This window comes from Taurulus bubalis (genome assembly GCF_910589615.1).
Source record: "Taurulus bubalis genome assembly, chromosome: 1".
Classification (NCBI taxonomy): Eukaryota; Metazoa; Chordata; class Actinopteri; order Perciformes; family Cottidae; genus Taurulus; species Taurulus bubalis.
In genome coordinates this window covers 42,898,227-42,924,594 of record NC_136589.1, presented here as the reverse complement: position 1 = coordinate 42,924,594, position 26,368 = coordinate 42,898,227, and the positions used below count along the sequence as shown (strand labels likewise).

At 41.8% G+C, this 26,368-nt stretch overlaps 1 protein-coding gene across 1 annotated transcript in view; it reads left to right on the top strand.

The window, feature by feature from the left end:
- Positions 1–5,458: 5,458 nt before the first annotated feature.
- LOC306736972 (disco-interacting protein 2 homolog C) overlaps positions 5,459–26,368 on the top strand; it is a gene marked incomplete at both ends in the record, with an annotated part of 122,955 nt that continues 102,045 nt past the window's right edge. The window contains one exon of the mRNA XM_079218666.1: positions 5,459–5,531. Coding sequence (XP_079074792.1) covers positions 5,459–5,531 — 73 coding nt within the window. The remainder of the gene's footprint in view (positions 5,532–26,368) is intronic.

Here is a 26,368-nt window from a genome sequence, read left to right as displayed (position 1 = left end):
GTATTGAATCAAAATTATAAAAACACTACATGTTAGATTTTTGTCGTTGCCACTAATGCAATTTATTCTAGTTTTTTTCGTTGTTGTTGACATCTTTAAAATAAGTTATAAAACCGAGAAGATGACGACGTGTAGCGTAAATGTATTAATGTTTGTAGACCATGACGCTAACACTTAGCGTCGACGCACCGGCTCGACGGTACGGAATCAAACCGCCGTGCCCGGACGCCATCAAGAGCTGAAGTTGCTTTTTTTTTTTTTTTTTTTCTAGGGTTTTGGTGCTTTTTTTCTGTCCAAAGACAAACGCGTATCTTTAGTAATTTACTGGGGCGTGAAGAACATTTTGGGGGCATAAAATACGCTCTTTTTTTTTTTAGACTAGAAGATTAGCTTAGCATAAAGACCTTGGAATGAGAGGCTGAACCATAGAAAATATAACTGCAGTAGAACGATCAAACCCCGTCAGAGCGGCGGCCATCTTTTACCGTCGCAATTTGTGGCGTGATAGCTTAATATTATAAAGCTAGCTAAAACGAGCGCTAACCGTGACTTTTCGCGCCGTAGGAGAAGCATGTTGCAATGCACCCGCGTAGCACTGAAGCATGGTGGAGTTAGTTAGCTTGCTAGCTAGCTAGCTAGCTAGCTAACTCCACCACGCTGTAATGCTACGCCGGTTCTCGACTCCCGTTTCCTATAAATAGTTTGTTTGCTCCGCTCTTATTATTCAGATTATTGAGCTTTAGAGGCGCTGGCTAACCGTTCCCACTTGTTCCCGGTCTTTTTATGCTAAGCTATCCATGTCAAGATCTGTGCTCAACGTTCTTATGGAAGATAACTGTTTTTTTCTCAGTAACGACACAAAAACTGTTTTTGACATGTTTTAGATAATTTACGTCAAAGTCCCGTTTTCTTATTTCAAGTAAAGAAGTCTACGTTTTCTAATCAAATAATCTAAAAAAAACATCAGTTTACGCCAGAGGTTTGGTTTCCACGGCGACGACATGAGTTGTTGAAAAGGTACGTCCAGAATGTTTGTGGGTTTTTTGCGGTTCTGGAAGGTTTTCACGTTTTTTTCCGTCTTTTCTTTTCTCCTTTTGAATGTGGACAGAAAACAAAATTATAAGAACATTTCAAATAAAAGAGCCATCTCGACAAAATCCCCAAAACTTTATTTAAAAAGAGCGATGCCCGATGGACACGTCCCAGTTTTGTCTCTTCCACGTTCAGCTCCTGACACTCGAGGTGGGAGCTTTTTATGTTTTAATCACTTGCAAAGATGACGACACATTTTTGGGCCCTTGTGGATTTATGTTTTAACACTTTTTGGGAATATAAAGTGAAATGTTGTCGCTGTCTCAGTAGGTTAAACTAAATATATAAATATATATTTAAAAAAAGAAGCTCCCGCTTGAGTGTCGAGATCCACTCACAAAACAAAAAAATAAAGCTCGGTGTCGCTGCATCTTTTACTTTCAGTTCGAGGTTTCTTCTTCATGACTTCCTCTCCTGAGAATTAAATGTACAAATGATTTGTGTGTTGTTAATTTTTTTTTGGCAACTGGAATCACAGTTTTATTTTGTTTTATTTTGCTTCCACGTTTAAAAGCATCCGATCTTCTTATGCGTGCGAAGAAAAACCCGATAACTGTGCCATGACACAACCGTTGTGTGTTTTTGTTTGTTCAATCTGTACATAGCTGAGCGCTTCGCCGTCTCCGGCTTCTACGTTCTTTTTGTGTTAATTTTACTTTTTTTTGAGGATGTGATTTATTAGTTCCTGAAAGTCCAATCAAAAGACCGGAGAACTCTGCGATGCGCCGCCGCTCTGGACCGCCGGCGCCCTGGAGAACCGAACCCTCTTTTGGGAACGTCGAGGAAACGCCGGCTTTACGAACTGTGGACGTGTGCATGTGTGACCCAGAGAGCAGAACCCAGAACCGCTTGGTTCTTCCCCCCCGCTGGAGTGCGGTACCTCGGACTGGATGGTACAGCTCCTCCAAAAAGGGGCGTGTCTTCGTTTTTGGCGGCGAGTTCATGTCATTTTTTTTTTTTTTTTTTCGGAGTTCCTTTTCACGCGGACTTCTACACGAAGCCTCATATCAGCCGGTCGCCTCAGTCTCCTTCTCTCCTTTCCTTTCCTTCCTTCCTTCCTTCCCGTTCGTTTCCTGACAGTGCCATTTTGTGTTCTTCCCCCCCCTCCAGGGTTGCATCTTTTCATTGTTGTTCTTTCTCAGAGGTATAATAACAGGAAGCAGATGTCTCACTGTGGTCTAACTCGTAACCGCTGTGGACAATCGGTGACTCCGCCCCTTTGGGGTCGGAACAGACGACCTTCCGCCTTTAACGGACGAGGAATCGGAGGTTGTGTTCAAGAGGGCTTCTTTGTTTTTTTGTTTTTGGGGTCTGTTCTTCCGTGAGACTGGAGCGCAGCGCCGGCTTTAGGTAATTTAAGTTTCTGTGTCATGATGTAAAACTGTCTAATTTGGAGAAAAAAAAATGTAGCTTACTGAAAATTAAAGATTTAGGCACTGTTGAGGAGCCGCTGTGTGTTTGTGAGTGGGGGCGGGGCTTAATGTGGGGAAATATTATACATGTATTTTCTATTTTAGGAGTTAACATGCAGATCAATATCACTTCATTTAAGAAAACGCAACAACGATGGAAATTAAACCGCAAAACACTCAAAGTTTGGCCACATTTTGTATTTTAATGTACAAAATGTGGAGAACGTTCACATCTCACACGTTCACATTTCTATCCTGTTTTTTATTTTGAATATATTTTCATAATGTCATATATATATATATATTATCCTGTTTATTATATATGTGTATATGTTACATTTTCCTATTTTGTTCCTATATTTCTTTCTATTTTATATAAATTTCCTCTTCTCATTTCCAAATAGTTCTATATTGAATATATATATATCATAAAAATATTTTTACAGGACAATCACTTAAATGTAGAAGTCTGATTAAATGTGTGCAAGTACACAGTAAGTACTGCGTACTACATGAAAGTATTCAGTGAGCTGCAGAAGTACATGACATCAATACATATTCCATCTGGTTGTCATGAGAGAGAAGAACCACTAGAGGGCAGTGTGTTCACAGAGGATGCTGCTTCATCACTGAGGAAGAGGACGAAAGGAGAAGGTGGCGGAGGAATTAAGGGAGGAGGGGAAGGAGGAGGAGGAGGAAAGAAGAGGAGAAGGTGGAGGAGGAAGGAAGGAAAAGGAGAAGAAGGAATGAGGTGGAGGAGGAAGGAAAAGGAGGGAGAGGAAGGGAGGAATGGATGAGGAGGAAGAGAAGGAGGATGGGAGGAGGAGGAGAAGCTAAAACTTTGATTTGAGGTTTTCATATGTTGATCACACTTTTAGAAATGTAAAGTTAATTAATAATAATAATGAAGGTGAATCTTTATTATTAATAACGAAAGTTAGATGGGCCAGATAGTTGAAACACTTTGTTAATAATTTATATATATATATACATATAAATATATTCAAATCCCATTCTGATATCATGGCTTAAAAAACACTTATTTACAGAAAAGAAGATTCTTGAACAACGTTGACCTGATTCGTTATCAAAGAGCTTCTTGACGTCAAGATGGTTCAGTCCGTTGTTCTCTCTCTCTTTGCTCTGATCTCCACCGCTCTTTTAAAACTTATATCTTTATTATTTTTATGTTTCACTGGGTTCAACAGCTGGTTTCTACTGAGTCTGCTGCTTGCTGCGGAGCGGGTATCGAACACACAACCTTTTACAGCGTTCAATACATAAAGTGACCTGTGAGAGCCGTGAGAGTCAACCGTGAAGTTATTAGACGTTGTTTTATCACAGAAACATTTTACTGACTCTTCTTTCACCCTCCGGCTTATCACCGCTTTAACTGCATTGTAAAAACACACACACACACACACACACACACACACACACACACACACACACTCACTAGGAGACAACCTCACAGGATGGAAATCAAAATCAGACGTATGTTGAAGGTTTTCTGCCCGACAGAGCACTTTGTCAGGTAATAAAACGGATAATTTCTACTATAAAAAGCTATTTTTTTTGTGTTTCCTGAACTTTAGAAGCAGGAAAGAAGCTTTTTATTATTTTATTTATTAAAAGTTGTGTCTCTTCCTTTTTCTGCTCCCGTTAATTGGATGTAAAAACTACATTAGTGGACCAAGAGGGAAACCTTCAGGTTCTGAAAAGTGAGGTTGGTTGTATAGAAGTCTATGCTTCATGTGTTAAAGCTGCATTCTCTCTCCTGACTACCAGGGGCGACTCCTCTGGTTGTATAGAAGTCTATATTAATGACTCTACTTCTCCCTTGATTTATTCCCTCAGTAAACATTGTAAACAACAGATAAAAATAAGAAACTTTATCAGATAAATTAAATAACGTTCAGTTCTTAAAGTCACAGTAAATTCTACCTGAGATGAGCATGAAGTCACAAGCAATTAACGAGCGTCACACCGGAAGACGGATGCGTGTCCCTTCACAATAAAAGTATCACAGCGGTTTGGTGAGTTAAAAAAAGGTTTAAAAAACCCTGATTCATTGAATTAGTCGTCTGTTTATTTTTCACGCTGTACTTCCTCATGAAAAGATGCACTTGATAATAAAATGTTGGAGACATTCCAGGAAACTCAAGTACGCTTTAATCGTTTTCCCAGAATGAAATGTGAAATCAACCTTTATTTGTATAACTTGTCTTGTGTTTATTGTTTTGCATCAGCTCACACACCACGTGGCCCTAAAGGTCATCACACACATTCAACACCAGCTCACCTGGAGAGATGAGCTTTCGCCTGAACGGTCAAAAGTCATAACTATGAAATACATAGTACAAATCATGACATTAAAAGTAAAAATTATGATTAAAAATGATGATAAAAAAGTAAAAATTATGAAAACTAAAGATTATTATGTAGTGGAGTTAAAAGTACATTTACATCTAAGTTGTAGAGAAGTAGAAGTTTAAAGTTACATAAAATGGAAATACCCAATTTTGCAAAAATGATGAGATATAAATAAAAAATCATGAGATAAAAAGTAAAAATTATGAGATAAAAAGATGTCAAACATGATTATGAGATAAAAGTAAAAAGTAAGTAATCAATTAATTAAACAACAGATTAAAAATTCATATCTAAACTGTGACTAAATTGTGTTCTTAAATATAAATCAATGTACTGATCCACAACAACAAATAAACTAAATAAAAAATACCGGGCTCTTATTTTGTAAAGGGAACCCCCGCCGGAAGCAGGGCGGTGCCGCGCGCAGCTTGACGCAGGAGCGCGCCGCCGCCGCGCAGACACGCAGACGCTGCTCTCTCACTTTGGATATATCTTTTTTTTTTGCGGGTTTTGGAGCAGAAGAAGCCGCAGACAGAGCAGCAGACGCGGGAGTTAAACACAAAACCACCGCACAGGCTCTGATGGCGGACCGGGACCCGCTCTCTGCGGAGGTGCGGGCCAGGCTGGCCGAGCTGGAGCTCGAGCTGTCCGAGGGTGAGTGCTCGAATCCCGCCGCCGGGCTCCGGGCGGCTGTGCCCGGAGCTCCGCCTGCTGCTGCGGGGTGTGGAGGGTTGTGGGTTCAGGTCTCATGCGGGTGTCATGCGGGTCTCTGCGGAGCCGGTTCCCAGTGTGAGGGAGAAGTGTGTCGAACTGACACAAGTTCGAGTCCCTTTTTTACGTATTTGTTGCCGCCACGGTGGCTGAGCTGCTGGGTGCTGGGACTACTGGTTCTAATGGGACTACTGGTTCTAATGGGACTACTGGTTCTAATGGGACTGTACTGGTTCTAATCGGGCTACTGGCTCTAATCGGACTGCTGGTTCTGATGATACTGGTTCTGATGGCTCACATGTTCCCATCAATGTCTCAATTATTACTATAAAAAGTACTCATTGATGTTAAGACCAGATCCAGGTGCCATAAGATAAAGTATAATGCATTCATAATAATAATAATAATAATACAAATAATAATAATGCATTAATAATAATAATGCATTATTATTATTATCATTAATAATAATGATAATAATAATAATGCATTAATGACTGACTTTCTTCCCAATAAGTTCATTGATCTTTGAAGCACAAAGTGATGGAAAATAATCAATAATTCTTTTAAAATCACTTTTTTTCCCAAATTAAGAACAAATGATGGAGTTCATATGATGTAAGAGATCTGATGTTAGAACATATGATGTTTATAGTTTATTAACACCTTTTACCTTCATCACACACACACACACACACACACACACACACACACCTGAACCAGGTGTCACAGCGACATGATGACCAAACACAACACTGTGTGTGTGTGTGTGTGTCGGTGTCTGTGTGTGTGTGTGTGTGTGTGTGTGTGTGTGTGTGTGTGTGTGTGTGTGTGTGTGTGTGTGTGTGTGTGTGTGTGTGCTGCTTAGATTATCACACGTGCACATGAGCAGTGCAGCTGTTGCCAGACGAGAGAGAGAGTGTGTGTCTTTGGTCAAAACGCTGAAATGCAGCTCAGTATTGATTTTCTCATTAGCTCTTCTCCTCCCCTTCCTCTCCTCCTTTTCCTCCTCCTCTTCCTCTCCCCCTCCTCCTCCTTTCTCTTCTTCATCTCTCAGATTGATATGTCACATTGCTGTAGACTGAGAGGATCACAGTGTCATGTTTCAGCAGGATGGAGAGAAGGAGCTCAGCCATGTAGGAAGGAGGGAAGGAAAGGAGAGAAGGAGGAGAGGAGGAGAGGAACCGGCTTTAACAGCTGACTGCAAATGCACACATCGCATTTTAATGTTTCCACTGCAGCTTTCAGAGGAGAGGAGGAGGAAGAGGAGGAGGAAGAGGAGGAGGAGGAGGAGGAGGAGGAGGAGAGAAAGAAGGTGACACACATTCCCTTCTTCTCTCTTTGTATGAACCTCAGCTCAGAGCTGCAATGTAAACAAGTGTCCCGCTGCATTATTTACATGATAGGTAACCAAGGTAACCCCTCCTCTTCCTCCTCCTCCTCCTCCTCCTCCTCCTCCTCTTCCTCCTCCTCCTCCTCCCTTCATCCCGTAGACTTTGACCTACTTCTTGCCACCACGCTCAACTCCGTCCACGTGTGTGGAAACAAACGTGAGGGAAATCCAAAAGTGACCGTAGGAGTTCCTACATTACCCAGAATGCCCCTTTAGCACGTTAGCTTGGGGTGCGGCGTTTGCAGCGTTCAGACGCACACACACACACACGCACACACAGACACAGACAGACTCACACACAGACAGACACACACACACACACACAAAGACACACACACAAATAGACACGCACCCACACAGACACACACACACAGACACACACACAGACACACACAGACACACTCACAGACAAACACACACTCACAGACACACACACACAGAAACCGTGGTCACTTTTGGATTTCTCTCGACACGTTTGTTTCCACACAGAAGTTCCTACATTTCCTACATTTCCCAGAATGCCCCTGGGCAGCCCTTGAGAGCGTTACCTCGGTGTGTTTGCAGCGTTCAGCTTTGTTTTGGAGAGACGGTTCGGTCCGCTCTGCTTCTTGCTGCAATGCATTCTGGGATATATTTTGTGGCCGTATTCGGTGCTGAGTGTTTTAGTTCATGAAGTCGCAGAAAGTGAAACCAGATGTTTTACTGCTGGAGAATGTTTTGTGCGATTATCGCATATAATTTGACATATTTAATTATGTTTTAATATGACATTCATGACAATTCCACTAAAATAATCGATTCACTTTTGTCTTGAGATATTAAGGAAATCCCCCCAAAAATGTTTTACTGTCGACACGACCGGATAAAAACAAAGATTTTAATAAGCACGTTGTGCACACACACACACACACACACACACACACACACCCTCACTGCTGTTTCCCTGCAGTATGACAGGTTGTCCTGAACTAATCTGGCTGCTGGCTGAATTTTAAGCTCTGCAACACACTCGGCACACTGCAGATTACACACACACACACACACACACACACACACACACACACACACACACACACACACACCCTGCAGTGTCTGCGCATTGGTGTATCTGCTGTATTTCTGTTGTAAATTTAGATTTGTTTCCTTTTTTTCTACTTCTGACAGACCACCTGTCAATCAAACGGTGTGGGCGGGGCTTCCAATATCTCATTTAGTTAATTTCTTCATCCATATTGATCGGTTTGACACTAAAACCACTGCTGGAATCCTTCATCAAAGTGCCCTGATTGATAAAGTGATCTCGTTCCGATCAATAAAGGAAGCGAGCTGTTTTATCCTTTATCGAAAACGACACAATCCTTCCTGGCTTTTTTATGTTGTATTGTTGTTGATTAAGAAGGAGTCACTTGTAGACTTATAGATTGTTTTCATTAATGGAGCTTCTTGGAAATTAAAGCAGCATTCAACACTTCCCGGCAGTCTGAAGCAGACGCAGCGTTCTGGTCTTCGTAATCAAGCTTTTCTTCTTCTCTGACTCTTTAAATGCTGAGTCATCGTAATGATCCATATTAAAACCTATCAAGTGGATCCGGTCTCATTGGACGTGAGCCGATCCACATCTTCTTCATTGTTGCAGGTCTAACAAAACAAAACAGTTTCACGTTCATTTATCCCTCATGTGACCTGATAATAACATGATCTCAACACGGGGATCCAGGACTGTAGTACTCAATCTGGTCTTGGACTCTAAAAGGTCTTGTTGGACTCTGCATTGTCTTGTTGGACTCTACATTGTCTTGTGGACTCTACATTGTCTTGTTGGACTCTGAATGGTCTTGTTGGACTCTACATTGTCTTGTTGGACTCTACATTGTCTTGTTGGACTCTGAATGGTCTTGTTGGACTCTACATTGTCTTGTTGGACTCTACATTGTCTTGTTGGACTCTACATTGTCTTGTGGACTCTACATTGTCTTGTTGGACTCTGAATGGTCTTGTTGGACTCTACATTGTCTTGTTGGACTCTACATTGTCTTGTTGGACTCTGAATGGTCTTGTTGGACTCTGAATGGTCTTGTTGGACTCTACATTGTCTTGTTGGACTCTACATTGTCTTGTTGGACTCTACATTGTCTTGTGGACTCTACATTGTCTTGTTGGACTCTACATTGTCTTGTGGACTCTACATTGTCTTGTTGGACTCTACATTGTCTTGTGGACTCTACATTGTCTTGTTGGACTCTACATTGTCTTGTGGACTCTACATTGTCTTGTTGGACTCTGAATGGTCTTGTTGGACTCTACATTGTCTTGTTGGACTCTGAATGGTCTTGTTGGACTCTGAATGGTCTTGTTGGACTCTACATTGTCTTGTTGGACTCTACATTGTCTTGTTGGACTCTACATTGTCTTGTGGACTCTGAATGGTCTTGTTGGACTCTACATTGTCTTGTTGGACTCTACATTGTCTTGTTGGACTCTACATTGTCTTGTGGACTCTACATTGTCTTGTTGGACTCTGAATGGTCTTGTTGGACTCTACATTGTCTTGTTGGACTCTACATGGTCTTGTTGGACTCTACATTGTCTTGTTGGACTCTGAATGGTCTTGTTGGACTCTACATTGTCTTGTTGGACTCTACATTGTCTTGTTGGACTCTGAATGGTCTTGTTGGACTCTACATTGTCTTGTTGGACTCTGAATGGTCTTGTTGGACTCTACATTGTCTTGTTGGACTCTACATTGTCTTGTTGGACTCTGAATGGTCTTGTTGGACTCTACATTGTCTTGTTGGACTCTGAATGGTCTTGTTGGACTCTACATTGTCTTGTTGAACTCTACATTGTCTTGTTGGACTCTGAATGGTCTTGTTGGACTCTGAATGGTCTTGTTGGACTCTACATGGTCTTGTTGGACTCTACATGGTCTTGTTGGACTCTACATTGTCTTGTTGGACTCTGAATGGTCTTGTTGGACTCTACATGGTCTTGTTGGACTCTACATGGTCTTGTTGGACTCTACATTGTCTTGTTGGACTCTGAATGGTCTTGTTGGACTCTGAATGGTCTTGTTGGACTCTACATGGTCTTGTTGGACTCTGAATGGTCTTGTTGGACTCTGCATGGTCTTGTTGGACTCTACATGGTCTTGTTGGACTCTGCATGGTCTTGTTGGACTCTGAATGGTCTTGTTGGACTCTACATGGTCTTGTTGGACTCTGAATGGTCTTGTTGGACTCTACATGGTCTTGTTGGACTCTGAATGGTCTTGTTGGACTCTACATTGTCTTGTTGGACTCTACATTGTCTTGTTGGACTCTGCATGGTCTTGTTGGACTCTGAATGGTCTTGTTGGACTCTACATTGTCTTGTTGAACTCTACATTGTCTTGTTGGACTCTGAATGGTCTTGTTGGACTCTACATTGTCTTGTTGGACTCTGAATGGTCTTGTTTCAGGAAAACCTGAAAGAAAAACACTTGTTTTGTGGCGTTCGCCATCAGCGGTGGAGTTTCATGCACAGAAAAGCTGATAAATAACTGATATTCATACCGATCGATCGATGTTATGATGTGGCAGGTTAATATCGTTATGAGTTTAAAAAGATGTTTAGCTAAAGAAAATGAAGCTTGGTTAAAAAAAACAGGAATTAGGAAAGAACTCATTGTTGTGATTACATTTATTTTAGGGGAACCTTTATGATTCATGACGACTTTATTTGAGATTGTTTGTCCGATCTGCGATGCAATACAATTATGTATTCAGTAACAAACTGTTTAAAGGTCCTTTTCACCATATTTTGACGATAATCTGAACAATACTACGAATCATGACGCGGCCAAGTTTCACGTCGTCTGCAGAACTGAAACTTTTTAAAGTTCACAAAATTCTGCTGCAAGGAAGGTAGAATTTTTGACCACTTTATTACATTTAATTAACTACTTTATCAAAGTCAGTTTACAAATACAGGCGTCACCCTGATTGCTGCAACAAGTGACACTTTGTCCAAGACCAAGAGGGTGGGGCCCGACCTTTGGACGGGAGCTTGTAACTGATCTGCTATATTTCCCTGAGAATAAACTGCAGTATAAATGACTAGTGTAGTATTAAAATCACACGTTTACACTGCACATCGTTATCATCGCTTCTATCTCACACCATTAGTTCTACCTTTTGAGGCAAAGGGAGACCGCATCTCCCATCAACCCCTAATGCAGCCCTTTAAAGATCTGTTACAAGTGAGCCTGAACGTTGCTTGTAAATTAAACTTGAGTTTAGAAAAAAAAAAAAATCTCTCTCTCATTTAGTATTTGATCCATCAGCAGAACTCGTGAATATCTTAGCTCAGTTCAACTCTGATTTCTGATTCATTTAATGTTGAAATCTCAAAATGATTTTAATTTGACTGCCACAGGGAGATAAACTCCTCTATTGCAGCTCCTCTCTCAAAGTGCTTCAGTGTTGCGTTCAAAGACCAGTCTGCTGCAGGGTGAAGACGTCGCGTCGTCTTCATCGTCTTCGTCTCCTGCATCGCACCGCCTCACCTTCACACCGGCAGTTGCCATAGCGACGTTGTTCTCCCCCCCCCCTTCTCCCCTCCTAGGGTGGGGAAGGAGAGCGGCGGGTTTTCTGCTCCAGCAAATTAATTCTGTAAATGCAGTCTGGAGTCCTCGCTTGACTCCCACAGCCAGAAAAAAAAAGAAAACATTTAGAAAATTGTGGTGTAGCCTTCTGGGAGCACGGAAGAGGACGTAAGAACCTTCCACTACAGGAAGGAAAAACAAACTGAAAGTTGTGTTTTCTTTCCCAGAGCGTCGGCGCCGGCTTCACCCACAAACATTATTTTTCAGCCGAATTCAAATCATCCTGCTGCCGCTCTCTTCCTCATCCCTGAGTGGCCTCGTCTTCCTCATCTCCCATGTCTTCTTCTTCATCTACTTCTTTACGAAGCTGTTTGTCGAGAGAGTTACAAACCGATCGCTTCGCAGCGCAATCAAAGTCGCTTTGTTCTACATGTCTTAGTGAAAATATCGGCCCCAAAATAACCCGTTTGCTCAAACCAGATCCTGTAAAAAAACAAACATTAAATTCTGCGCTTTTCGGTGCAAATATAGGATAAGATAAAATAAGATAATCCTTTATCAGTCCTGCAGTGGGGAAATTGCAGGATTACAGCAGCAGTGCACACAAGAGACAGATGGTAAATAAACAAATCAAGTAATATACAATACAATAGCAATATTAAATATACAGACGGAATAAAAAAAGTATATAAAAAGTATTTAAAAGTATTATATACTGCACCAGATGAACGTAATAATTAAAGTGACCAAAAGTGATCAAAGTGTTATAATTCTACTGTGAGCTCAGCTTGTTGTGCAGCCTGACAGCAGCGGGAAGGAAGGACTATGAAGCCATGATGGACTCGACTGAGACCGACAAATAATCTGTGAATCTTGGACTAGGTGGCTGAACACAAACTTTTAAGAAAATGTTGTAAAAATGTAAATGGTTCAATGTTTACAGCACGTAGAGCCTCAGTTATTTCTTTTCTCCAACATTGGTAAAAACCTGTGGCCAATTTTTTTATTGATTTTTTTTTTTTTTAGATAATTTTTGTAAAATAAATACATAATGACATCAATTTAACTTGCGCTTTTTCCTTTTTTCATGCTTTACAATAATACGCTTATAACTTTTGCTGCACACACGCAGAGTTCTTCCCATGTAGCTGCGATTGTGCTGCCAGGATTTATATATATATTATTATTTAAAACTAGGCCACGCCCCAAAACTGCTCGGAGGGTTGAGAATAAAATGAACATTAATGCACTGGAATTAGAAAAAAAAAAGCGCCTGAATCCGACACTTTAATGGGTTAATTACAGATAAAAGATTAAAAGAAATGAGCGCAGTGGAATCATGAACACATCAGTGGATTACCGCAGCTTTAAACTAAACGTCCAAACGCAGCAATGAAGAGGAGATATTTAAACATGCAGTCTGTCCACGTGTTCGTCGGGAGGCTTGAAGAAGTCATAAATATTCATAAATATTCATGCGCACACTCGCTGTCACAACAAATCTGAGGGCTGGAAATGTCAGCGGGTCGAACAGCCGCCGGGTCTCAGGCCGCCGGCTCTCGGCGGGAAGACGGAGGGCGGGTTGATGGCCAGTCGGGAAAACTGACAGAAAGACAAAGACGCAGCAAAAAAAAGAAGCTTTTGAGAATTAGATAGAGTGAAAATACTTTTCATGTTAATCTGAAGGTTTCAACACGTCGGTGTTTTACGTTTGTATTTTTGTACGTGTTATATATTAAGTTATTGGTTACTTTTACTTGAAACAGTTCAGGGGAGACACTACACATTAATATGGGTAAAACAAATATCTAATATCACATGAAACCTTGTTTTAAGAAAAATATTGTTTGTATATATGCTATATAATAAAAGTAGCAATTGTTGCAAAATATCAGATCAGTTAAAAAGACTAAAACCTCTTTTTTAAAGGAAGACAAACTCAGCATTGCTACTTATTCAAGGTCTTAAAATGGGTTTCATTCACCTTTCCAATTTAATTCAAGGTAGTGGACAAAATAACACATTTGTAGATTTTCACTTTTTCAAGATTCGGTTCTGAACAGAAATAACTTGATAAGATGCAGAAGTTGCTTTTCATCTTCACCACAACGTGAAAAAAAAGCACTTCAAGATCTCAACGCTCCTCTCAACATGTCTGAGACGAGGGAGTGTTCTTCCTCCTCCCCTCCTCCTCCTCCTCCTCCTCCTCCTGAGCTGAGCGGAGATGACATTTGTGCTTGCTCAGGCGATCCAGGAAAGAAAAACCCCGTTGGATGCTCGTTGTAATGGCTCCAGCCGCTCCATCTGCCATTAGAGCAATCAGAAGACCCCCAATCAGCATTTTCATTGGCTCCACCTCCCGTCTCCGTCCAATCGATGGCAAGTTTCAGAGCCTGGTTTTACAAAAAGCCTCTCAATCACCTAATTGGCTTCTGCAAGCAGCCGGGTGCTGATCATGACAAAGTTGGAGTTTCTTGCAGAATCAACACTTAATGAGATTACTGTTGCCGGGATTGTGCAAGTTAAGAATGTTTATTTGGATCTGAAACCTGCAGCTTTCTTTGGCTTTTTTTAGGAGTTCTGACTGAGAAGGGGGTTCTGGGTAAAATGTTGTGGACTTCTCCAGTATACACGGTGAATATGTATGGTATGCAGTGGGCAGATTGTTCTCACACAGCGTCTGTAGCTATAGCACTGATGAATGCGTGGTAATTCGTAGATATCAAACAAAGTAAATAAACATTGAATTGACGTAATCGTGAACCAGGAAGTATAAAGATGGCAAAAAAACCACACAGGGTCGATCGGTCCGTCTCTTCCATACTTAAGTAAGGCCACGTACGTATTTAAGTATTTTGCAGTATCTTGGTTTCCTGTAAAGACGGTAGTTTATTTTGAAAGACGAGGACAAGTCCAACAACCAGCGACCTTTCCTCCAGGAGACGGCTGTTCTTTTCCCACGTGAAAAGTCAATGCTGGTTTATTTGTCATTGATGATTCATCTGCTGTACTGGAGTCGTTTGCTTGTGTGCTGAAGGAAAGTCGCTGGCGTCCAGACTGCAGACCTGATGAGCTCGGCCATGAAAGGCCGTTTAGGGTTAATCCCGTCTGACTTCACTGACTTCCCTCTCTGCCACAACAAGAGAATTTAAACCCCGTAACTCCCCATCTGTCCTCTGAGGCAGCTTGTGAACGACTACACTCGTCAATACTACAGCAAGTGGCCTACACTCGTCAATACTACAGCAACTGGCCTACACTCGTCAATACTACAGCAACTGGACTACACTCATTAATACTACAAAGACTGGACTACACTCGTCAATACTACAAGGAAGAGACTACACTCATCAATACTACAGCAATTGGACTACACTCGTCAATACTACAGCAATTGGACTACACTCGTCAATACTACAGCAATTGGACTACACTCGTCAAAACTACAAAGACTGAACTACACTCGTCAATACTACAAGGAAGAGACTACACTCGTCAATACTACACCATCTAGACTACACTCGTCAATACTACAAGGAAGAGACTACACTCGTCAATACTACAGCAACTGGACTACACTCATTAATACTACAAAGACTGAACTACACTCGTCAATACTACAAGGAAGAGACTACACTCGTCAATACTACACCGTCTGGACTACACTCGTCAATACTACAAAGACTGAACTACACTTGTCAATACTACAAGGAAGAGACTACACTCGTCAATACTACACTGTATGGACTACACTCGTCAATACTACACTGTCTGGACTACACTCGTCAATACTACAAGGAAGAGACTACACTCGTCAATACTACAAGGAAGAGACTACACTCGTCAATACTACACTGTATGGACTACACTCGTCAATACTACAAGGAAGAGACTACACTCGTCAATACTACACTGTCTGGACTACACTCGTCAATACTACAAGGAAGAGACTACACTCGTCAATACTACAAGGAAGAGACTACACTCGTCAATACTACACTGTATGGACTACACTCGTCAATACTACAAGGAAGAGACTACACTCGTCAATACTACACTGTCTGGACTACACTCGTCAATACTACAAGGAAGAGACTACACTCGTCAATACTACACTGTCTGGACTACACTCGTCAATACTACAAGGAAGAGACTACACTCGTCAATACTACACTGTCTGGACTACACTCGTCAATACTACAGCAACTGGACTACACTCGTCAATACTACAGCGTCTGGCCTCGTAAAAGGGCTGCTTACTGACCTATTTTATATTGTAGAACAAAACGTTAAAATCTTTTCAGCTCTAATTTCAGACATCTAACCAAAAATGCATTCAAACAATCCATTGACTTGTAGACGAGGACACTTCTTTGGACTCTCTTTAATACAACCAAGAATAAAAGCGGCAGACATTAGAAATGACGTATTTCTCCTCACAAAGTAAACTCTTTTTATGTAATTTTCACATGTCAGACACGCTTATTGTGACGCACAATGAACCTACATCATAAAAACAACACAAAAATGTGGGTGAGCAGATTTCAGACTAGCTTTCTTTTCTATTTTCTTCTGGGGAATTACAACGCATGAAGTCACCAATCTTGGAAACTGTTGCGACAGCTCAAAGTATCGTAACTGCTGTTGGAAATAGTTTTTTTCTGCCAACGACCATTCGCAGCTGCGCAACTGTTCTCTGCCATGCTGCTTCTCCGGGAGGTGATGTCATCGCTGGAGCGAGGATGGAAGGGAGATTCGGGGAAGGGAGGGAGAGGGGGTGTTTCTGGCAGATTGCATCATTAAGACCATCAGACAGGCACTTTCAGCCCTCTCTCGCCTGTTTTCTTCCCTCTTTGACATTTCCCGCCTGTCGCTGAAGCCGGCGTGCTGCGAGGGGGAGAAAGTGAGGTATTGAGAGGTGAAGGGAGCAGAAAAAAGAGCAAAAAAACTCCCCTGCCCTTTCTCTGGGTAAATACATGAAACTGATGAGAAAACACTTTTAAAACACACAAATGTTTGTCTTTTAGTCGATGCGTTTCCTCTCTCCATCCTGCTTGCGTTCGCATCTCCAGGTTTAACCCTGTGACCCGCTAGGATCCCTCTCAACTCGCTTTCCTTTTCTCTGTGTTGATGATGGTGGTTATGAAGCTCCATCTCCTGCGCCAGATTGTTGTTCTTAAAACCACTTTTATGCAGACGAGTGAAGCTAATGTCTTAAACCTGCATTATTTCTCTGGCCACGATGGAGAGACTCCTCTGGTTGTATAGAAGTCTATGCTTCATGGGTTAAAGCTGCATTCTCTCTACTGACCACCAGGGGGCGACTCTTTTGTTGGGAGCAGACTGGGAGACTCATGTTTTTTTCTAAACCACAGGTAATTTTTCAGGAACCTTGTTTTTACTTGAATACTCCACCAAACTAATTAATAATGAATACGTATAATGTTGCTCTGGAGTCAGTTGATAGTTGCTGGTATTTGTTTACTTTTTGCTGTTAAAAGTATGCTGAAGTATCTATTCGCACTTCCTGTTGGCGGCATACACATTAATGTACACACGACCATCACTGGATTACTTTGACAACGAAGGAAACTTAAAAACGTGAAGATTCTCAGGCAGGTTCTGGTGTGATTTATGACTTTCTAAGCAGAATAATGGAATTATATTGATTGAGATGATGAAAATCCAAGTCCGCCTCCTCTGGTTGTATAGAAGTATATGCTTCAGGTGTTAAAGTTGCATTATCTCTACTAACCACCAGGGGGCGACTCCTCTGGTTGTATATAAGTATATGCTTCATGTGTTAAAGCTGCATTCTCTCTCCTGACCACCAGGGGGCGACTCCTCTGGTTGTATAGAAGTCTATATTAATGACTCTACTTCTCTCTTGATTTATCCCCTCAGTAAACATTGTAAACATGAGTTTATGTCTTAATCTCTAGTTTCAAGTCTTCTCCAATACAGCATGATGTTCATTTAAATGTTGGTCATTTAGAGTCAAACAGACTAACTGTTTCAACTGTCTGGAACTCCCTGGAGAACAACATGCTCTCACTCAATAATCCCACCGGGGTGACACAGATCCTTCCGCCTTGGGGGGTAGTGAACTGTGCCCCATGCGTCTGGCTTAAAGCGTCGGACAATGAGGCACTTAATCCGTTTAAACAGCACAGCTTTATTAGATCCACCGCAGAGCAATCCCCCCGAAAGCCGCCTGATTACACTTTTTGTTTTTCTGCCACCGGCACCGTCGGCGTCCGCTCCCGCCATTCATTTCATCCTCTTCGTTCGTTGTTCGTCCATCTATTAGTGACCTTTCTGGGCTTTTTCTTTGATGCCATCTACGCTGCATTTCCTTTTTATTTCTTTATTTCATCGCACCTGCACACTCTATTTTTAACCATCTGAAACCTCAGCATCAGCGGGTCAATAGAGGCTCTGTTGACCCCCCCAACCCTCCACAGCCTGGTTAAACATGTTTGTCTATCCTGCAGCTGAACACTGTAGCTTAGTATGCCGGCGTTTCCCGTGGACTCTCCTCTTCCTCTTCTTCAAACATTCTGTGCGGAGCAGCTAAATGTCAAAGAAAATGTAAAAGGTCTTTGATATCACCCGAGAGAAGGTTTTGGGCTTAGCGGGAGCGAGATGGTTCCTCGTGATCTCAGGAGTGCAGAGTCGGTTCCTGTGGGCGATTAATAAGATAAATGGACAATCAGCGAGGCCCTCGAGCAGGACTTTGTGCTCTCCGTGTGAACGGGACAGATGAAGCCTTTAAAGGCTAATCAGCAGGTCTGTGGTGAAGCCAGTTTATTAGGTACGCCTATCTAGATCTGATGCAATAAAGGCTGCCTTCATGAAAGTTCTAACGTCCGACAGAGTAGTTAGTTCAGATATGTAGACTTGAGACTCAAATAACAAGAATAACAACCGTAGACTTTAAAGCTGTTTAACTGGCAACCCCCAATTGAACAATAAGAAATAGCCCCCAACTCTTATTGCTATACCTATATGAAGCTAGTCAACTCTTATTGCTATACCTATATGAAGCTAGTCAACTCTTATTGCTATACCTATATGAAGCTAGTCAACTCTTATTGCTATACCTATATGAAGCTAGTCAACTCTTATTGCTATACCTATATGAAGCTAGTCAACTCTTATTGCTATACCTATATGAAGCTAGTCAACTCTTATTGCTATACCTATATGAAGCTAGTCAACTCTTATTGCTATACCTATATGAAGCTAGTCAACTCTTATTGCTATACCTATATGAAGCTAGTCAACTCTTATTGCTATACCTATATGAAGCTAGTCAACTCTTATTGCTATACCTATATGAAGCTAGTCAACTCTTATTGCTATACCTATATGAAGCTAGTCAACTCTTATTGCTATACCCACATAAAGCTAGTCAATTCTTATTGCTCTTCCTATATGAAGCTAGTCAACTCTTATTGCTATACCTATATAAAGACATCCAGCAGACTCTAAGAAACATTGATTTTAAAGGCTGTTAATAATTCCTGAAATGGGCTTGGAGCTTATGCTTGTTCATACAGGGGGAATTCATTTCAAGACCAAAACAAGTGTTTTATTTTTACAAAAGACAGAAGTCTAAATTGTTGTTTTTTTTACAGCTTCTGGCTCTGATAAACGGTGTAGCTGCCAAAAATGAAAATGTAACTGCATTTAAAACTGTTAATCTCTTCACTTTAACTTACTTACATTGTCTGTGTGGCTCCCCCCCTCCAAAAAAGCAAAAAGTCCAGCTCCTCCTGCAGTGAGGACTCACTTGGACTTCGACAGACCCCCACCCCCTAAAACCCGAGGTAGGAGGAAGCAACCGCTGGAGAGCTTCGACCTCGGCCTCCCTCTTTGTATACAAACACCTCTATTGAGGACGGGATCGAACCCCCGGCGCTGACTGTTGGGAGTCTGGAGCGTGGCCAAGTGTGGCTCGACGGGGCGTTGGAGGTTTACAGTAGTCCAGATGGTGTCTTTTACATATGTAAATAAAAGTGCCTCTGAACCCGGCGAACAGGAACCAGCTCCCTGGTGGACTCCCAGGTGTCGTGTTGCGCAACAAATGCAAACTAGAAAATGCATTTCCTGCTGAAAATGCGCTGGAATGCTAAACGCTGAAGCTTAAAGCTTAAATATTTGAAATGATGGCTGAATATAGCTGAAAATAGCGGAATACAGCTAAATTTAGCTGAAAATAGCTATTTGTCATTGATCTCTAAAGAATCAATAACTTCTTGACTTTAAAAAAAAAATATATTTATTATTTATTTTTTGCATAAATACAATCAAAAGTCAAGAGTCTGAGTGCACGAGACCGTATTACCACGTGCACGTGACCATAATAACATGTGCGCACGTATAGACACACATAGACACACACAGTCAGTGAGTTTAGTCTAACACAAAGCTAACTTCATGCTAGCCATCAAATTCACTTTCTCCACCAACAGCAACTAACAGCAACAGCTGTGTGTGTGTGTGTGTGTCCCCACAAGGTTGTTAAAACAAGAATGAGTGTGAAGCTGCAGTGATTAGTTAACTTGAAACACTTGTGTCATGAGTGAGAGACTGAGTTGTATGATCCCCATAGACTTCAGTGCATTATTTTTTTTCATAAAAAGCTTAATATCACAAGAACTTCAAAGGCAAGACGCCACAATAAGGATATTTTCTGAGAGATAAGACTCTTGCGAATGCGTCAATGTTGTTTGTGGGTCTCTAGGTTACATGGTGTGTCTCTAGTTGCAATTTCTAAATCAGGTACGACCGTCACGGGAAGACATTTTTGAGGGAGATTTAACATGGCGCAGTATGGAGGAAGGAGGAGGACCACCTCTCACATATTGTCTGATTTCAACACGTCTGAATCTGTTGGATTCAAATCGACCCAAGTTTACGAAGTAAGACAAGATTTCCAACGTTTTGATGTATAAATCATGCCCAAAAAGTTAGTATTGTGGAATAGATGGCAAAAGGCAACAAAAAAAATTTGTGAAATCCTCAAGGCTCTGTCCACTCTAGGTGCGACACCACCACTCTGAGCTGCGCCATACACACCCATGTTTAACGCAGAAAAGTTGCTTAAAAAGCATAAAACGAAAACGGTGACAGTTAAAAAACTATTAAAGATATCAGAAATCTGAAATTATAGAATAATAGCTGAAGGTTCTGTAAACATTTTAAAAGTTGAAGTTGAAGTAAAAGTAAATGGTGTCTTTAGCTTAACGTATGCGGAACCTGTAAGCTTTTGAAGTTGAAGAGGATTTGAAGATTTTCCCCATTCAATCCCATTCATTTTAATTTTCATAAAAAGCTTAATATATGTCCTTAAGTAGCTGAATATTTTAATATTTGAATGGTTTCTGTAGCTGAATATATGAAGGAGGAGAAGAGATTCAGAATAAGTACGGAAGAAACAGAATAATAAGAATTTGATTAAGTTGAATAAAGAAGAGGATAACAATAGTTGGACTGCTGAAGCATTCAGTGTAGTCCTGGTCCATACAGGACCAGGACTACACTGAGGTCTATAGAGGACCAGGACTACACTGAGGTCTATAGAGGACCAGGACTACACTGAGGTCTATAGAGGACCAGGACTACACTGAGGTCTATAGAGGACCAGGACTAGACTGAGGTTTATAGAGGACCAGGACTACACTGAGGTCTATAGAGGACCAGGACTAGACTGAGGTCTGTAGAGGACTAGACTGAGGTCTATAGAGGACCAGGACTAGACTGAGGTCTATAGAGGACTAGACTGAGGTCTATAGAGGACTAGACTGAGGTCTATAGAGGACCAGGACTACACTGAGGTCTATAGAGGACCAGGACTACACTGAGGTCTATAGAGGACCAGGACTAGACTGAGGTCTATAGAGGACCAGGACTAGACTGAGGTCTATAGAGGACTAGACTGAGGTCTATAGAGGACCAGGACTACACTGAGGTCTATAGAGGACCAGGACTAGACTGAGGTCTATAGAGGACTAGACTGAGGTCTATAGAGGACCAGGACTACACTGAGGTCTATAGAGGACTAGACTGAGGTCTATAGAGGACCAGGACTACACTGAGGTCTATAGAGGACCAGGACTACACTGAGGTCTATAGAGGACCAGGACTAGACTGAGGTCTATAGAGGACTAGACTGAGGTCTATAGAGGACTAGACTGAGGTCTATAGAGGACCAGGACTACACTGAGGTCTATAGAGGACCAGGACTACACTGAGGTCTATAGAGGACCAGGACTAGACTGAGGTCTATAGAGGACCAGGACTACACTGATGTCTATAGAGGACCAGGACTACACTGAGGTCTATAGAGGACCAGGACTACACTGAGGTCTATAGAGGACCAGGACTACACTGAGGTCTATAGAGGACCAGGACTAGACTGAGGTTTATAGAGGACCAGGACTACACTGAGGTCTATAGAGGACCAGGACTAGACTGAGGTCTATAGAGGACTAGACTGAGGTCTATAGAGGACCAGGACTAGACTGAGGTCTATAGAGGACTAGACTGAGGTCTATAGAGGACCAGGACTACACTGAGGTCTATAGAGGACCAGGACTACACTGAGGTCTATAGAGGACCAGGACTAGACTGAGGTCTATAGAGGACCAGGACTAGACTGAGGTCTATAGAGGACTAGACTGAGGTCTATAGAGGACCAGGACTACACTGAGGTCTATAGAGGACCAGGACTAGACTGAGGTCTATAGAGGACTAGACTGAGGTCTATAGAGGACCAGGACTACACTGAGGTCTATAGAGGACTAGACTGAGGTCTATAGAGGACCAGGACTAGACTGAGGTCTATAGAGGACCATGACTACACTGAGGTCTATAGAGGACCAGGACTACACTGAGGTCTATAGAGGACTAGACTGAGGTCTATAGAGGACTAGACTGAGGTCTATAGAGGACCAGGACTACACTGAGGTCTATAGAGGACCAGGACTACACTGATGTCTATAGAGGACCAGGACTAGACTGAGGTCTATAGAGGACCAGGACTAGACTGAGGTCTATAGAGGACCAGGACTACACTGAGGTCTATAGAGGACCAGGACTACACTGAGGTCTATAGAGGACCAGGACGTTCTGCATCAACATGCTGTCAGATTTTCGCTACACAAGTAAAACAAAGAACATAATTGTTCCGTTTTCCTGATTTTTTTTTTTTTTCCTGTTCATTTCATTTCCGGGTTGTAATCTTGAAATCTGACTCTGTGGAGAAGCACAAACACCTTTTATTTGTTCAGTGTTTCTAAACACAGAATGAACCTGTTTCATGTCCAGAGGGTTTATATCTCTGAGTGATCGACACGAACAAAGAGAAACGTTCTCCGCGTGATTATGGAGTCATGAAAGTGACTTTGCAGCAACTGCTCATGTGAGAAAAAACAAAAAGAAACTAGCTGCTGGTTTACAATTCAGCTTAAAACAACAGTAGCAGTGTTGTGTTAACGGGTTTTTTGGGAGGAGGTCACAAAGTCACACCCTGAAACAGCCAACAATGTCCATGAAGTCACTGAATAAACACTTCATGAAGAATTATGAAAAATTGAACGTGACACTTGATAGACAAAATGTTTGACTTTGGATAATTAATTTTATCATTTACACTTTTTTTTTAACAAATCAGCCGACTTTATCAACAACTTTTCTCACACCCATAGATTCCATTATTTGCCAACTGTCGTAAAATAAATGATCACAGAAATTCTACTTTTTTGTCATAATAACCGTGTTATTCTGCACTGAAGGCATGTTTGAGTTCTCTCTGCTTCTAGTCGTGATGGTTCTGTTTCCACAGAGGAGCAGAACTTTAATACATCATGGAGACCGACGAGGCCACGGAGAGAAACACGTGACGGAGGACAAGAAAAACTCTAAAGAAACGGCGCGAAACTGCTCGGGGTAAAAAAACACAAAAGGGGCAGAAACCTCATCTGTTAATGTGCAGACGGCCACAGAGAGGGTGTGTGTGTGTATGTGCGTGTGTGTGTGTGTCAATGTCTTTACTGCTAAGCGTTGACAGGATTATCTAAGTCCGGCTTACTGATGAAGATGATGATTTACAGTCTTCCTCCAGGCTCACGTTGGTGATGATTTTCTGTCCGTGCAGAAATGAAGGAGATTTCATCATTTGCTCTTTTTAGGCTGAAAACTAAAACAAAAAAAGCCCCAAATTGGCTCATCAATAGCATCAAATTACCTCCTCCTCCTCCGTTGTTTAATGCTCAACAATGTGTTCAAATGAGCCATTGTACGTTTTCCTTTTCCTTCTTCTGGGAAGTCTTACGTTACACAGGCCTCCCTTCTCTTTGGGCTGGTTTTCCTCCCACAGCCAGGCAACTGGGAGAGCTGGGAGCCAGTAAGTGAGACTGTGAAACAGCTCGTTAGTTGTGTGTGTGTGTGTGTGTGTGTGTGTGTGTGTGTGTGTGTGTGTGTGTGTGTGTGTTTGTGTCCCTGTTGTGTCGTACGGGAGATGTTTGGATAAAAGGATCCTAACGTTACTCCAGCTTGTTGCCGTGACTCACAACAACAGACACGCTGTCAGAGTTACGCAACTCTGGCCTACTTTACATATAATGAGTATTATGTCATGCTGAGAAAGACCCGGGGGATCTTACTGTGGCCTGAAAGTATATATATATATATATATATATATATATATATATATATATATATATATATATATTGCCTCTGTGTGTTTAGCTTAGCAAGTAAGAGCTATAATAATAATAATAATAATACAAACAAGTCGTATGGCAAGTCGTTCACGCAGAACTCTGACCCGCTTCCTTTTCCTCATGCAACGGTCCTTGTGACGTCTCACGGAAAAGTTTTCCGTGAAAAACTTTTCCGCTTGTTACACGCACACAGTCAAAATAAACTTCCGTCTTCACAGGAAAAGTGAGGTTTAAGGTTAGTTTAGGTCAAGTAAGGTTAGTTTAGGTCAAGTAAGGTTAGTTTAGGTTAAGGAAGGTTTAGTTTAGGTTAAGGAAGGTTTAAGGTTGAGTTTAGGTTAAAATAACTACTGACAAATAAATCAACGTGGACTTCCCGTTTCACGCGGGGATTGAACTGCGGTCTCCTGCGGGAAAAGAACCATTTCTTTTGTTTTTGGGCCGTTTTCTTCCTCCATCTCCAGCGTCTCATCCAGAGGATCAACTCCCACTCTCTGCTTCAGGGATGTGAACATGCTGCTTAGTGCTTTATTTTTATCTCCCAGACAAAACAGTCTGTAGGCAGCGGAGTGTGTGTGTGTGTGTGTGTGTGTGTGTGTGTGTGTGTGTGTGTGTGTGTGTGTGTGTGTGTGTGTGTGTGTGTGTGTGTGTGTGTGTGTGTGTGTGTGTGTGTGTGTGGGGTAGAATACAAAAACATGGCCTTAATATCCTTTGAGGCCCAAAGTGGTATTTGACACCACTGGTATGCCTTTAAAATATATAATAATAAATATATTTACTATGTATAGAACAAATTTCTGAGAAGCAGGCAGATGAGTAAAAGCAGTGGATGTGGATGCAGACATCTTGGTAGTTTTAGAAACCTGGAGGAAAGCTTTAAGATGAACCTTTTGACAATAAGTTTTAAAATCTAATTCAGAAGATGGAGATGTTGATCGTTGACCTTTCTCTTCTGTCCCCATCCTCTCTCTCTCTCTCTCTCTCTCTTTCTCCCTGTCCCCATCCTCTCTCTCTCTCATCATTGTTTTCTCTCTTCAAAACCAACAGCTGTGGGATGAAAGCTTTTCTTTTCTTCAGATTTCTCAAAGACAGAAATCCTATTTCCTTTTTTTTCTGGATCGTCAAGAGCTTTAGAAACATCCGAGCTGTAATCATTTATGAACCGAGCGTTCCTTAATCTCCATGTCTGCTCCCGTCGCCACCCAACCTTTAAAAAAATATATATATAAATCACGTCTCAATCCAGCCGGTTTTGTGCTAAATATTTCATATTGAACGTCCCTGACGCAGCCTTGAGGCCGGCGTGCGATCCAGAACCGCTTCACTCCGGTCGCCTCGTCAAAGGAGTGAAGCCGCCTTGTTCTGGGCTCCATCCCTCCGTCTCCGCCGAGGTGGAAGACGCTTCCCGAGCAGATGGCGGCTTTGGATGGAAGTCATGGCCGAGCCGTACGGCGCGTCCCGCTCGATCTCTTTTGGTACTGAATGTGACTTCCTGTCCTTGTACCATATGTTACTGATATGCCGTGTTAAAACAAATGATATCTATAATTTATCAGCATCGGGGGAGGGAGGGATACTCCATTTGTGTCACATGGAAATATCTGACTTTGATGGTTTTTACGTTTTAGAGTTTAGACCATCTATTGGCCTTTATTTTTTTAAACCTTTACCGTGATCTTGACTCTAAATGACCATAATTTACATAATTCAAAAGAAAACTTGAAACTAGAGATTGAGACAAACTCATGTTGACAATGTTTACTGAGGGAATACATCGAGAGAAGTAGAGTCATTTATATAGACTTCTATACAACCAGAGGAGTCACCCCTGGTGGTCAGGAGAGAGAATGAAGCTTTAACATGAAGCATAGACTTCTATACAACCTTGGTCCAGTCTAAATCGCCACGTCATTGGTTTCAGAACTCATGACTTCGGTCCACATCGGCGTGGCGTTCCCCACATTGTGGGTTAGGTTTAGGGTTAATAGTGTCCCGTTGGACACGGAGCTGTTCAGAAAGTATTTGTCTTATTGTTCTGCAGCTTTTCTTTTCTTTAGGGAAAGAGGCCGGCCGGTGA